This window comes from Apodemus sylvaticus, chromosome 17 (genome assembly GCF_947179515.1).
Source record: "Apodemus sylvaticus chromosome 17, mApoSyl1.1, whole genome shotgun sequence".
Classification (NCBI taxonomy): Eukaryota; Metazoa; Chordata; class Mammalia; order Rodentia; family Muridae; genus Apodemus; species Apodemus sylvaticus.
The window spans coordinates 69,700,876-69,714,767 of NC_067488.1; the positions used below are offsets into that span (position 1 = coordinate 69,700,876).

The window sequence follows — 13,892 nt, forward strand, 5'->3', positions numbered from 1 at the left end:
AACTTGGTGGGTTACCATCTCGGCCTGCTTGGCATCTCCAGATGGAGCCCGCTTCCATATTGCACACAAGATAAGGTTCGGAAAGTATACACTGAATTCGTGTGGTGGTGTATGACTGTAATACTAGCACTTGTGAGGCAGGGGGATCACTGCAAGTTCCAGGCCAGCCAGAACTCCAGAATGAGACCCTAAACAAAGGATTGGGGTTTATCTCAGCGGTAGAGCACTTGCCTGGTCCTGGGTTTGGTCCTCAATTCTGAATATAAAACCCAGAGGACACGTTGGAAGGACTAACACTGGGCCCTGAATACCCCTGCCACACACACACACACACACACACACACACACACAGAATATCAGTGCCAAGGGCAACTGTACCACTAACACCCTGACTGACATGGAGGCCAGTCATTGTTCCAAGGTGTGTCACCGGACAGCTAAGTACGGCTGAACAACACCGTTAGTCTTAGTGCTTGGGAGGCAGAGGTGGGCAAATCTCTGAGCTCTAGATCAGTTTGACTTATATAACAAGTTCAAGGCTATCCAGGGTTGCTTAGTGAGGCCCTAACTTGTATTACAACAAACAAACAAAACAGCACATTTTTCACAGATCCCTGCAAACCACCTGTATTAGATTCACAGGAAAGGGGTCTGGTAATATCGTGCTGAGGGTGGGGCATGGTTATAAATGTCTGTACTCCCAGTACCTGGGAGGGGGGGGGTGGGGGGGGAGGGGGGGGTGGGGGTGGGGGGCTGGTGTAGGTCAAGCTCATCCTCAGCTACGTCCTGCCTTTGAGGCCAGCCTGAACTTCATGAGTCCTGCTTCAAGAACCCAAAAGGTCTAGGTATAGGGCGTGAAGACAGCCTGCAAACACTGGGACCCCGGGTCGCTGCTTCTCAGCATACTTTTTGTTCCCGTAACTGCTCAGGAAGGGGCTCTTCTCAAGTGTCAAAGGGTAATAGGACCAGAATTACTGGACTCAGGGTTTAGATCGTTTGAAATCTGATTTCCAGCACACGGTGCTAGACAAAAGCCTTCTGTGTGCTTGGTCATACTATCCTAGACCCAGCCCAATGTCACTTTCGTTATGAGATAGTCAGAGTGCATTTAGCATCCATCCTTAGCTCTGCTCGTCTTTCTCAGCCCCTGCCACGTGCTCTAGGCGTGCTTTCTCTGGCACTCTGGGCTGCCGCCTTTCTCTAGACTGCCCTCTATGCCTCAGGGTTGCTTGGCTGCTGTGTGGCTGACCTCCATACACCCAGTTTCAGGGGATCCAATGCCTTCTGACCCCTGTGGGCAGCAGACGTGTACACTACATACATGAAGGCAAAACACTGATATACGTAAAATAAAAATCTAAAAAGTGCCCATGATCTTAAACAAAAACCTCACATACGCAGAAGCCATTTTCTATTCTGAAATAAAATTCAGAAGTGCTGAGAAAAGATACCAAAATAATATTAGTTCACCGTGTAATTCCCTGAAAGTCACACTTAACTCTGTCCTGTGCTTTTATCCTCAGTACCGCCTCGGACTGACCGCTCAGCCTGAACTCTACCTCCTGAACACCGTGGACGTGGACTCACTGGTGTCCAGATGACTAACAGCCCAGGAGACTTAAGAACACTTTCTCTAAGCCCTTTTGTGACAAGCGTCTGTTAGCAAATCCCTTAGTTCAGAGGTGAGCTTATTCAAGTGTTTTGAACAGAGGGGAAGACCTCCTCACGGGTGAAAGCTAACAGCTGAACAGGGGTCAGAGACCCTCGGAGGCAGTGGACCTGCGGTAGCCGTGCAACCCCTCGGGCGGTCTGCACCTCTGGGGTTTAAAAGTGTGTGGATATGTATTTATGTGAACCCAAACGTGCCAGTTTGGGTAAGATTTTTAAGGTTATAAAACTTGATAGATTTTTACAAATGTCATTCGGATGAATTAGGCCTCTGTTCTGTCTGGGTCACAAATGAGAAAGGAAAGGAGCCTTTCTGACGATGAACTTCCCAAAATAACTCTTTTTAAAGCGCTGCTTTACCATGGTGTGTGTACATGTGTGTCTCTATGTGTGTGTGTGTCTGTCTGCTTCTGCTTGTGGAGGCCACAGGTTAGCATCAGGTGTCTCCACCGTCTCTCTGAACCTGGAGCTCAGTGTCTGGCTGAGCTGGCCAGCCAGTAAGTTCAAGGATTCTCCTGGTCTTGTGCCCCAACGGTGGGGTCACAGATCTGCTGCTACATCCAGATTTCACCCAGTGCTGGGGACCAGACTCAGGTCTTCTTGGACAGCAGGTACTTTGCCAACTGACCAAGGTTTCTTTCCCCCTTCATTTCTACACCGAGTATGTCCGTGGCCGTTGTTCTGTTGGCGTCTGTCTACCCGCCTATCCTTCCCACACCACACTCCGACACTCCACACCCTGTACTCATGGTGTTCCTAAGGGCCGCTCACATTTATCCTGCTGAGTGTCCTGAGGAACTGCAAGCATCTTAAGGCATGTGTAACAAGAGCTACCAGCTCGCACTAGATGGGACCGCAGACCACCAGTTCCACTTGAAGCATTGACACTCCACACAACTCGTGTGCAGGGCGTGGAGGTTTTTGTTTTTGTTTTGTTTTGGCTTTTGTTTTAATCCCAACTGCCAACCAGAAACTCTTCTCCTTTTTATAATAAAGTTCATACTTAATAACTAAAAGTTTTTGTCTAGGGCACTGGTCACTTGCAGAGCTCTTACTGCCTTAGGCAAGGCCTGGGGCTTGGGCCCCACCACATGCTCACACAGGAGCACATACTGGAATGCACACTCGTGCACACATACACTTGAATACTCATACACAGACACACTCACGTGGGCACGCACAAACACAAACGCACACACTCACACTATAACTGTCTTCTTCAGGAATCAGTTACAGCACTTGACCCACATCGATACCTGGTAGTACAGCAGACAGTATAGCAGGCTAGAACTGAATCGTAGCTGCCTGTTGTCATTGTCATATGTGCCCCCAGGGGCACATGGCCCATCGGGCACAGGCCCCTCACGTTCTTACTTACTTTTTTGTTCTCTAGGTTCTGAGTCTATAAAACCCATAGATTTTGTGTGACTTTAAATGTCACATTCAACTCTCAGCATTAACTGTAGAAGCAGAGAGATCAGGCATTGCATTTTTGTTTTCTAGCATAGGGTTTCTTTGTATAGCCCTGGCTATTCTGGAACTCACACTGTAGAACCAGACTGACCTTAGACTCAGAGATCCACCTGCCTCTGCCCTGAGTGCTGGATTTAGAGGTGTCTGCCACCACCGCCCAGCTCACTAGGGAGTTTTCTAAATAAACACTTGACAGCTTTTTTTATGTCCACCTTGGGGCCTTTTAAAAAATTTTCTAAATTTTATTTTATTTTATTTATTTATTTATTTATTTATTTATTTATTTTTGGTCTTTTCAAGACAGGGTTTCTCTGTATTGCCCTGACTGTCCTGGAGCTCACTCTGTAGACCAGACTGGCCTCGAACTCAGAAATCTGCCTGCCTCTGCCTCCCAGAGTGCTGGGATTACAGGCGTGCACCACCGCTACCCGGCCTAAATTTTATTTTTTAAAGATTTATTTATTTTATTTTATTTATATGAGTACACTGTAGCTGTCTTCAGACACACCAGAAGAGAGTATCAGATCCTATTATAGATGGTTGTGAACTACCATGTGGTTGCTGGGAATTGAACTCAGGATCTCTGGAAGAGCAGTCAGTATTCTTAACTGCTGAGCCATCTCTCCAGCCCAGGGCCTTTTTTTTTTTTTTTTTAAAAAAAAAAGACAGCCTTACTTTGTAGCTCTGGCTTACCTAGAACTTGTTATGTAGACCAGACTAGCCTCAAACTTAGAGCTCCCCCTGCCATAGCCCCCAAGTGCTGGGGTTAAAAGTGTGTTCAATTCTGCTTGCCCATAGGTCACTCAAGACTTACAACCTAGGTCACAGTTCTAATCTTAACAAAGACAGAGGCGGCAGCAGCTGAGCTTTTGTCCTGATCGCTAAAGTCTCTGTGAACACCAATCGCAACCCTAGATGAACCCGTTTCTTGTATGCCCACTTGACCCTCCAGTTCCGTTCTGCAGTACTTCTTTCCCTGGGAGATTATGTGGGAGAAGAAAGGCTGATAGAGGTGTCCTGTTTTGTGATTCATACAAAGGATGAGGCAGGTGACTGGTCAGGAACTCCTGAGGATTCCTGTAGCTCCTCCCCTTGCTTTCTCAGTGCTGGTAGGAACAGAGATAAGTCACTACACATTCACAGGCATTACCCTGAGGCCACACTGCTCTCTGTCAGCAGAAAGCATAATACATGCCAAAACCACTGGAAGATTGACGGCTAAAGAGTGAGCCTCGGTTAAGCTTTATGCCATTAAGAACATGTGTAAACTGTGGCCAGCGCTCATGAAGCCCTTGATCCAACCCAGCACTGAAAAAGTAAATAAAAAGGTAAAAGAATGAGGCCCGTGGTGCGCGTCTGCAGTCCCAGCACTGGAGAGAGGTAAGGGGTCAGAAGAGCAGGCCCCTCCTAGGCTTTGTATCCAGTACAAACCCTGGGGACCCAGGGGACCTGATGCCCTCTTCTGAAGTCTTCAGGCACAGACATTTATGTGGCACACAAGCATACATGCAGGCGAAACATACACATTAAAAAAAAACAAAACTAAAGCTGGGCTGCGGTGGCACGCGCCTGTAATCCCAGCGGAGGCAGAGGCAGGCGGATTTCTGAGTTCGAGGCCAGCCTGGTCTACAGAGTGAGTTCCAGGGCTATACAGAGAAACCCTGTCTCGAAAAAAACAAATTAAAAAAAAAACAAACAAAAAATCTAGGGCTGGAGAGATGACTCAGCAGTTAAGAGGACTAACTGCTCTTCTGAAGGCCCTGAGTTCAAATCCTAGCACCCACATGGTGGCTCACAACCATCTTTAATGAGATCTGATGCCCTCTTCTGGGACATTTGATGACAACTACAGTGTACTTACATATCTCAAACTCAGATCTTAAAAAATAAATCTTAAAAAAATAAATAAATCTTTAAAAAAAAAAAAGCTAAAAACAGTTCAAAAAACTTTTAATGATGCTGGCCAGATCGCCCAGGAGGTGCTGGCCACTCGGCCTAATGATCTGAATTCAGTGCCAGAGACGCACATGGAAGAAAAAAGCAACTCACAGAATGTCTGATCTCCACTCATGCTGTGACTCCTGTACACCCATACATATACACACAAGTAGTGAGAAGTATAACTTTAACAAAACACAGAACATGGTGTTCTTGGGCATGGTGATCTTTGTGCCTCAGATGACTGGAGGCTGAGCCAGGAGGATCTCAAATTCAAGGCCAGTTTGGGCCACATGCCAAGATCTTGGTCTCAAAGCACAAGGGACTAGAGTGGTTACTCAGTGTGTAAGAGCACTGGCCACTCCCAGCACCCTCACGGCAGCTCACAGCAGTAACTCCAGCCCCAGGGAATCCAGTGTCCTCTTATAGCTTCACACACACACACACACACACACACACACACACACACACACACAGGCAAAATACCCTGGATACAAAACAAATGGACCAGTAACAATCTTTCCTACTATATGGCAACAAGTCCAGGTTTCTGTATATGGTGGCATTATAGGACAGTATTAATCTGTTTCTTATAACAAAATACCCAAGAACAGGGAACTTTACCAGAAAAGAAATTTATTTGAACTAGGTTACTCACAACCTAGTTCAAAGACAAAGGACTAGCTAGCACTTCTTCTCCTGAGGGACTCTTGCCCCATGGTAGAGGGTACCAAGTGGTGCAGTAGCAAGAGGAAGAGAACGCAGCAGGGGACCAAGAGCCAGGAGATCATTTGCTCATTCATTCATTCATTCATTCATTCACTCATAGTCTCTCTCCCCACCAGCTGACCTTAAGCCCATGATTATCCTGTTTCCCAGGATTAAACATTGACGTTTGACCAAGAAAGGACGCTGCGACAGTATACACCAGAGTCAGCGGCCATGCAGCTAACTGATAAGCGCTGAGCTCCTGCTGCATGGCTGTGTGTTGCCTCACTGTGAAGAACAGGCAGAGAACATACAGGCTTGTGATGCAGTAGCCAATGAAGATGCCATGTTTACAGATTCGAGTGTTAAGGAGTGTCTGTAGACGTATACTACTTAGCAGCTTCCTTCAGGAGATCCCCCGCCCCCCAGTCATAGTGAACAGTGCTTCTTAAGCAATAGATACATTATTTTCTTTCACTCAGTAACATTACAAAGTAGGCTCTGCAAGAGGTGCCTTGAAGGATTGCCGTTTTGAGCACAGACACTGCTGCAGAGTAAACCCCCAACCCTAAAAGGGTTTCACAGTTTACCTCAGACTTGCCCGGAACGAGTCACCCTCCAGCCTCTGGCTCTCAGAGTTTCAGGCTGACAACATGCCCTACTTTTTTTTTTAAAAAGCCATGTTCCTTCTCTTTTTTTAACGATTTATTTATTCTGATGTGTATGCGTATTTGCCCGCATGCACGCCTGTGCACTGTATGCATATGCAGTGCAGGCAGCTGGGAACTGCCATGTGGGTGTTAGGAATCCTGGACCTCTGCGAGATAGGGACCACCTGCTCCCTACCGCCATTTGCTTGTCTGTGTGGGTGTACACACTTGGGATCAGAGGATAACCTCGGGAGTTCATTCTCCTACTGTTTGGGTTCCAGGGTACAAGCTGAGGGAGGTCAGGCTTAGCAGCAAGCACCGTCAACTCCTGAGCCCCCTCCAGATCCCTTTTCTAAGAAAGCACACTTGGTCTGCCCCTCTTGCTGAGTGAATAGCGGCCACATTTTTGCTAAGAGCCTAGTTAGAAACCTGTCAGAGCCTGTTGGTGCAGGCACCGCCACTGCTGCCTGCATTGCCTGAGCTCCAGGGGGATTGAGTCAGAAGAAGACAGCAGCGGGGTAATTTTCAGCTAACAGGCTGGATTTAGAAAGCAGCTTCTTAACAACATAATTGAGAGATTCTATGAGGATTCTGTGCGAGTTACACTTTGCAGCACGGTTTGGAACATGGCTAGAATTCCTCTTTCTGATGCTTGGCACTGAGAAGAGCTGGTCTTCCTTGCTTCCAGCCTCTGACTTTACTTTTTGGGTGGGTTGAAGAGCCGAGGTCTGACGTAATCCTTATACATAGAGTAGAGAACGCCTGGAAGAGAGACACCCGCACGTCAGCAGCATCCACGAGAAGCAAGCACTCACAGTTTCCCACACGCTTTCCCAAAACTAGCACACCATTGCAAAAGAAAGGGACAAATGGAACCTCTCAGTAAGCTTGGCATGGGTCACACAGCGGCTGCAGAATCAAATAACACTTAAGTATTTTAATCTTTAGTAACTAGGCGTACACATACATGTGCACACACAAACCCAAACTCATAAAAATGCAAATTCTGTGAAAAATTTTAATTTAAAAGACAATAATACTTTGAACTTAAGCTGTCAAAGGCTCTGTGACTTCTTCTTGTAGCTCCACATGATAGTAAACTGAGGCAGAAGCTGCAAGAACATTTTAGAGTGAAATACTAAAATAGCTAGGTAATAATTGATGCTGCAGAGAATTCAAGCCTAAACGTTTTCTTTTTGAGCTGAGCTCCCTGTAACATTCGCGGAGTTGGAGAGGCGACTCAGTAGAGTGTCCACTTAGAATGCACAACGCACCACATAAACCAGGCATGGTGGCACACACTTGTGATCTCAGCATTCAGAAGGCACAGTCAGGAAAGCCCAAAGCTCAGTCATTCTTGGCTACATAGGGGGTCTGAGACTAGGACTGGACAGTGAGACCCTGTCTCGACACACAAGTGAATAAAAATTCTGGACTCATTTCTTTTATTGTGTTAGAGATTATTCTTGACTCTTGCCAACCATCTAAATGTACATTGCCTGAGTGTGCGATCTGTTTCCTCAGCTCACGGACACTTGTTGCTTCTTTGGTGATCCAGTTAGATCTCTAATTGAGAGCTCACGGTGTGCTGCCCCTGTCTGCTCTGTTAGAACCCCCTACACTAGTAGTGACCCTGCCCCCCACAAGCTTTTTGTTTAATTTTTGTGTGTTTGCATATTTGTGTGTGTGTGTGTGAGCGTGAACATGCTGTCCCATAGCCTGTGTGTGGAAGGTAGAACGGCCTCCGGTGCTGGTTCTCCCCTTCTTCTGGAGACAGGGCCTCTCTGTTGTCAGGTCCTGCGTACAACAGGCCCGCTGGCCCACCAGCTCCCATTTCACCACAGGCAAGCCACACCCAACTTTGTGTGCAGTTCTTGGAATCTGATCTCAGTTCTCACATGTGAATAGCAAGACTTTACCATCAAGCCATCCAACCTATCCGCTGCCTCTCCAAGCTACCTCCCTGCCTCTTCAAACTTTTGAATTGTGCATGAACAAATATGTTGAATACAACTGTATCTTTTCGAGACAAGATTTTGATAGGTAACCCAGACTCTGACTAACCTCAAACTGGTAGCCTCCTGCCTTAGCTAGTATTACAGACATATGCATTTGCTTTGAAACTATAAATGTAATATAAGCAGCCCACATATTAGCAGAGCATTATTCTTTATTCTTTTAACCCGTTTACTTTTAAGACGGTCTCTCTTGCCCCATGTGCTCTCTAATTCCTGGGCTCTTGGGGTCCTTCATCCTTCTCTGACAGCTGAAATGCAGGTGGGAGCTACCACATCTGGCTCACGTTTTCATTTTCAAGAAACTGTATTCTCTTCCCATATCCCTAAGGACCTCCTTATACACTGGATATGAGGTCTGTAATGCAAAGGGACTGTTGGGGTCTCATGTAACCTTGAACTTGCTTGCAGTTGAAGATGACCATGAACATCGGGTGGGCATGCCTCCACCTAGGGAGTGCTGGCATCACAGGTGTGTGTCACGATGCCTGGGTTTTATGCCAGGTTAGGGTTGAGACCCAGGGCTTCCTATGTTCCAGGTTTTATCCCTAGGCATGTAGACATTTGAATGGGGATTTCTGTCAGTATAATGTGAGGTTAACAGTTTGAGTCTAGAGTGATGGCCCTGTTTCTCTGTAAGCCACAATTTATGGTCTATATAATAAGATAATAGCACCATAGAGACTAGATCTGATGTGTTTTGTATCAGGAGGATTGGTCTGGTCCCTGTCCCAGGAGTGGCACAGAGCCTGTAAAAAGCGTGTAACTGCAGGAGAAAAAACAGTATCTGTTACTGATAAGCCTCATGGGTCACCCCGGAGGCTCATGCCAATGAGATTCCAGCTGGCATCAGGGGCTGAGAGCAGCTCCGTTGGGGACCACACCCTCAAACTCGGGGAACCTGAGACGTCAGCTCCAGGTGCTGGGGTCAGCCTCAGATTGTACCCTGGCACAGCAGGTGGAGTCAGAGCTAGCTCTTAGCAAGATTAGACCATTAATGACAGCAGGTGAACAGGGGAGGAAAATGTGGGGTGTGGGGGTTGGTCTGTTTTTTCAGTCAAAAGAATGAACTTCTGTTGTTTGCAGCTGGAGATGGTCTTGCTAAACAGGTTGTAGCGGTCTCAGAAAGACAATAGTTTTCTCTCATTTCTGGTTCTTAGATTTTATATAAACTATTACACACACACACACACACACACACACACACAGTTGAAGTAAAACTGTCTAGAGAGAAAGGGAACTAAGCAGGGAGAGGGGGGAGCCAGGGAGGGCACAGGAGGCACATGTTCGATGTACAGTACATACATGTGTGGGAGCCTGTAAAGGAGCTGAGGGCTGAGCGCGCTGTGGGTCAGGTGACTGGCACTGGGGCCCCTCACGTGCTGGTGACTGGCACTGGGGCGCCCCTCACGCACTGGTGACTGGCACTGGGGCCCCTCACGCGCTGGTGACTGGCACTGGGGCCCCTCACGCGCTGGTGACTGTCACTGGGGCCCCTCACGCGCTGGTGACTGTCACTGGGGCCCCTCACACGCTGGTGACTGTCACTGGGGCCCCTCATGCGCTGGTGACTGTCACTGGAGCCCCTCATGCGCTGGTGACTGTCACTGGGGCCCCTCATGCGCTGGTGACTGTCACTGGGGCCCCTCACGTGCTGGTGACTGTCACTGGGGCCCCTCACGTGCTGGTGACTGGCACTGGGGCCCCTCACGTGCTGGTGACTGTCACTGGGGCCCCTCACGCGCTGGTGACTGGCACTGGGGCCCCTCACGTGCTGGTGACTGTCACTGGGGCCCCTCACGTGCTGGTGACTGGCACTGGGGCCCCTCACGTGCTGGTGACTGTCACTGGGGCCCCTCACGCGCTGGTGACTGGCACTGGGGCCCCTCACGCGCTGGTGACTGTCACTGGGGCCCCTCACGTGCTGGTGACTGGCACTGGGGCCCCTCACGTGCTGGTGACTGTCACTGGGGCCCCTCACGCGCTGGTGACTGGCACTGGGGCCCCTCACGTGCTGGTGACTGTCACTGGGGCCCCTCACGTGCTGGTGACTGGCACTGGGGCGCCCCTCACGCACTGGTGACTGGCACTGGGGCCCCTCACGCGCTGGTGACTGGCACTGGGGCCCCTCACGTGCTGGTGACTGGCACTGGGGCCCCTCACGTGCTGGTGACTGTCACTGGGGCCCCTCACGCGCTGGTGACTGGCACTGGGGCCCCTCACGTGCTGGTGACTGTCACTGGGGCCCCTCACGTGCTGGTGACTGGCACTGGGGCGCCCCTCACGCACTGGTGACTGGCACTGGGGCCCCTCACGCGCTGGTGACTGGCACTGGGGCCCCTCACGCGCTGGTGACTGTCACTGGGGCCCCTCACGCGCTGGTGACTGTCACTGGGGCCCCTCATGTGCTGGTGACTGTCACTGGAGCCCCTCACGCGCTGGTGACTGTCACTGGGGCCCCTCATGCGCTGGTGACTGTCACTGGGGCCCCTCATGCGCTGGTGACTGTCACTGGGGCCCCTCATGCGCTGGTGACTGTCACTGGGGCCCCTCACGCACTGGTGACTGTCACTGGGGCCCCTCACGCACTGGTGACTGTCACTGGGGCCCCTCATGCGCTGGTGACTGTCACTGGGGCCCCTCACGCGCTGGTGACTGTCACTGGGGCCCCTCACGTGCTGGTGACTGTCACTGGGGCCCCTCATGCGCTGGTGACTGTCACTGGAGCCCCTCACGTGCTGGTGACTGTCACTGGGGCCCCTCACGTGCTGGTGACTGTCACTGGGGCCCCTCACGTGCTGGTGACTGTCACTGGGGCCCCTCACGCGCTGGTGACTGGCACTGGGGCCCCTCACGCGCTGGTGACTGTCACTGGGGCCCCTCACGCGCTGGCTGGCTGTTTTGTCTGCTGAGCACTCTCTCCCTCAGCCTTGACCTTGGGTCTCCATCCTCTGTATGAGTGAGAGAAAGGCCAAGAACTTGCGAATCGTTGGTTTGTTTATTGCATGCTCACATGCGTGCCACAGGGCAAGGGCAGGGGTCCGAGAACAGAGGGTCTCAGGGCTCCAGCTCAGGCCGATGAGCATCTTGCCTGCTTGGGAATCTATTGGACTCCTGTTTGCTTTTCCTAGTCATTGGGTGGCTAAACACTATAGCTTCAGTTCTTCACAAGTCCAGCTGCACGTTCCAAGATGATCTGTCTTCTGTCAAAAAAGCTGTATGGGGGCGTTGGGAAACATCACTGGAGTCCCCAAAGCCCGGTGAAGGCGTTCATTTTCACGGTCCTTCCAGGGCTATAACACCTGGTTTACCATCTTGGTAGAAGCAAACAGACTGGCATCCACTTGCCCCCTGCCATTGTGGTGGCCCTTGCTTCACAGGCCAAGGAACCAATGTGGAGATTCCGACAGGTGCTGGATATCCAGTTCACAAACCAGATGACCTGGGTGTGACCCTCAGAAACTCTGAACAGTGGACAGAGAGAACCACTCCACAGTGATCCCACATGCGTGCCGTGCGTGCATACACCGCTGCTGCTGAGTACATGCATTCCAATGACACATTCCAGAATTAGAGAATACCATGTTTGGGGCAGGCTATGTGTGAAGCAGACCCTCAAAAACACTCTGACCTCTATCAGCTTGTAATTCGAGCCGCACCGAACTTTACTGTAACTGTGCCAGAGCAGGAATCTGTCGGCTTATCGCCGGTATTTCAAAACTCCCCGCAAATGTACTTATCTTCTCTCTGGGGCACAGGTTTCCTGGTAAATGGCTACAGGTCTCTTTCGGGGAAGGCTAGAGAGATGGTTATGTTTGTTTATGTATAGATGTTTATGTGCATGCATGTGTTACATGTTCTTACACACACACACACACACACACACACACACACACACACACACACGGGGTGTTCAAGCCTGGCCTTTTGTCCTCCTGTCCTGCCCCGACTCTCAGTTCTAGGGCCACCAGAACTGGGTGAGCAGAGCCTGAAGTCCGTGGCTTAGCTGTGCCGCCACTGCTTGAGGAGTTGCCAGGCACAGCATTCAGACATCCCTTCCTGGCCTTTGCCGATCAGATGCTGCCAGTGACCTCCTTCAGATCAGGATCTCTCTGTCCCCACCGACTCCAGGGAGGCTGGCAGCTCACTGCATCATTCCCAGACTAAAGAGAGCGCTATCAGACCTCGTGAAGTAGCCAGGGCTACCTGGACGTGGGCATTTCCTCCTCCCTGATGAAGGGAGTGGCTATACTGGGGGAGGCAGATTGAAGTCTCTCTGTCCCCTCATCCTCTGGCTACATGCCTCTGTGGCAGTCTCCCAGCCTCAAGGCTGCTGCCAGTTGAGACTAGATTACTTCAACTGTCGGATGCCCTGTGCGCTGCGGTCTGGCAGCATCCCCAGGATCTTAGTAGATTTGCTTCTGCCTCCCACAGGACAAACAAAAAATGTCCCCAGATGATACCAGATTAGCTTTTCCCGAGGGAACACACCACCTGTCACTTCCTGAAAGCCCACAGGGGCAGCCACACTGTGAACCTTTGGTGGATGTCAGGCCTGTGACTGGACGCAGCTGGGAAGTGCAGCCTCTGTGTAGCTGAAGCAGCTCTGAGAACCAAAGTGGTCACCCTTGAAATTGGGTTTGGGGGTGATGACAACTTTGGCCGTGCAGACAGGCTTGGAGGTGGGGAACTACAATAACTTTGGGAACTTCAACAGTTATAATTTCAGATTTGGGACCCACAAAGACAGGAAACTAAAGCAGGAACCGGCCCTGTGGTGTGTAGGCCAGTAATTTATCTAACTCCAGACACCAGGGACCAGCTGCTCTCTCAGCAGGAGAAACACCTGCAGCTGTGGCAGGGAGGCCTCATCGCTGCAGGAAGCAAAGTTTACCATGAAAGAAGAGCCCAAAAAGAGCCCCTGTGTGAGTGACCTGTGAAGCACAGACCGTGTGTGAATGGGGCCTTGCTTCTGTCAGTCACTCATGGGGAAAAGTCCTCAAGAACTGGGCTGTGATTGATGCTGGATGCTAACACCAAGAAAATGTGGCTTTGCTTTAGTTTGCTTCTATTTATTTAGTTGCTTGTTTTTGTTTTTTAGAGATAGGGTTTCCCTTTGAAGCCCTGGCTGTCCAGGAACTTACTCTGTAGACTAGAGTGACCTTGAACTTAGAGATCCACCTGCCTCTGCCTCCCAGGAGCTGGGATTAAAGGCCTATGCCACTGCCTGAATGAGTAAATGGTTTTAATTCGCCCATCTAGTCTGTACTGTGTAAAGTTACTGTAACCAGAAGCCATCTTGGTACACTTTTCCAGCAGTGAGATTAGGGTCCCCTAGGAGTTCTACCAGGCTGAATTAGAAACTTAGTTACAGTTACATGGATGCGATGGCCTTGCCTGCAGAAAGGTTGGTGTAGTTGAACTGACAGTTCCTACTGTC

The 13,892-nt window shown here is 50.0% G+C and overlaps 2 protein-coding genes across 2 annotated transcripts in view; one reads left to right on the plus strand and one right to left on the minus strand.

The window, feature by feature from the left end:
* Positions 1-1,921, plus strand: part of Slc11a2 (solute carrier family 11 member 2) — a 35,360-nt gene extending 33,439 nt beyond the window's left edge. The window contains exon 17 of the mRNA XM_052161089.1: positions 1,524-1,921. Coding sequence (XP_052017049.1) covers positions 1,524-1,601 — 78 coding nt within the window. The 3' untranslated portion in view covers positions 1,602-1,921. The remainder of the gene's footprint in view (positions 1-1,523) is intronic.
* A 5,213-nt stretch (positions 1,922-7,134) lies between these two features.
* Positions 7,135-13,892, minus strand: part of LOC127667781 (putative methyltransferase-like protein 7A) — a 47,820-nt gene continuing 41,062 nt past the window's right edge. Inside the window, exon 4 of the mRNA XM_052161104.1 lies at positions 7,135-7,199. Within this exon, the coding sequence (XP_052017064.1) occupies positions 7,135-7,199 (65 nt within the window). The remainder of the gene's footprint in view (positions 7,200-13,892) is intronic.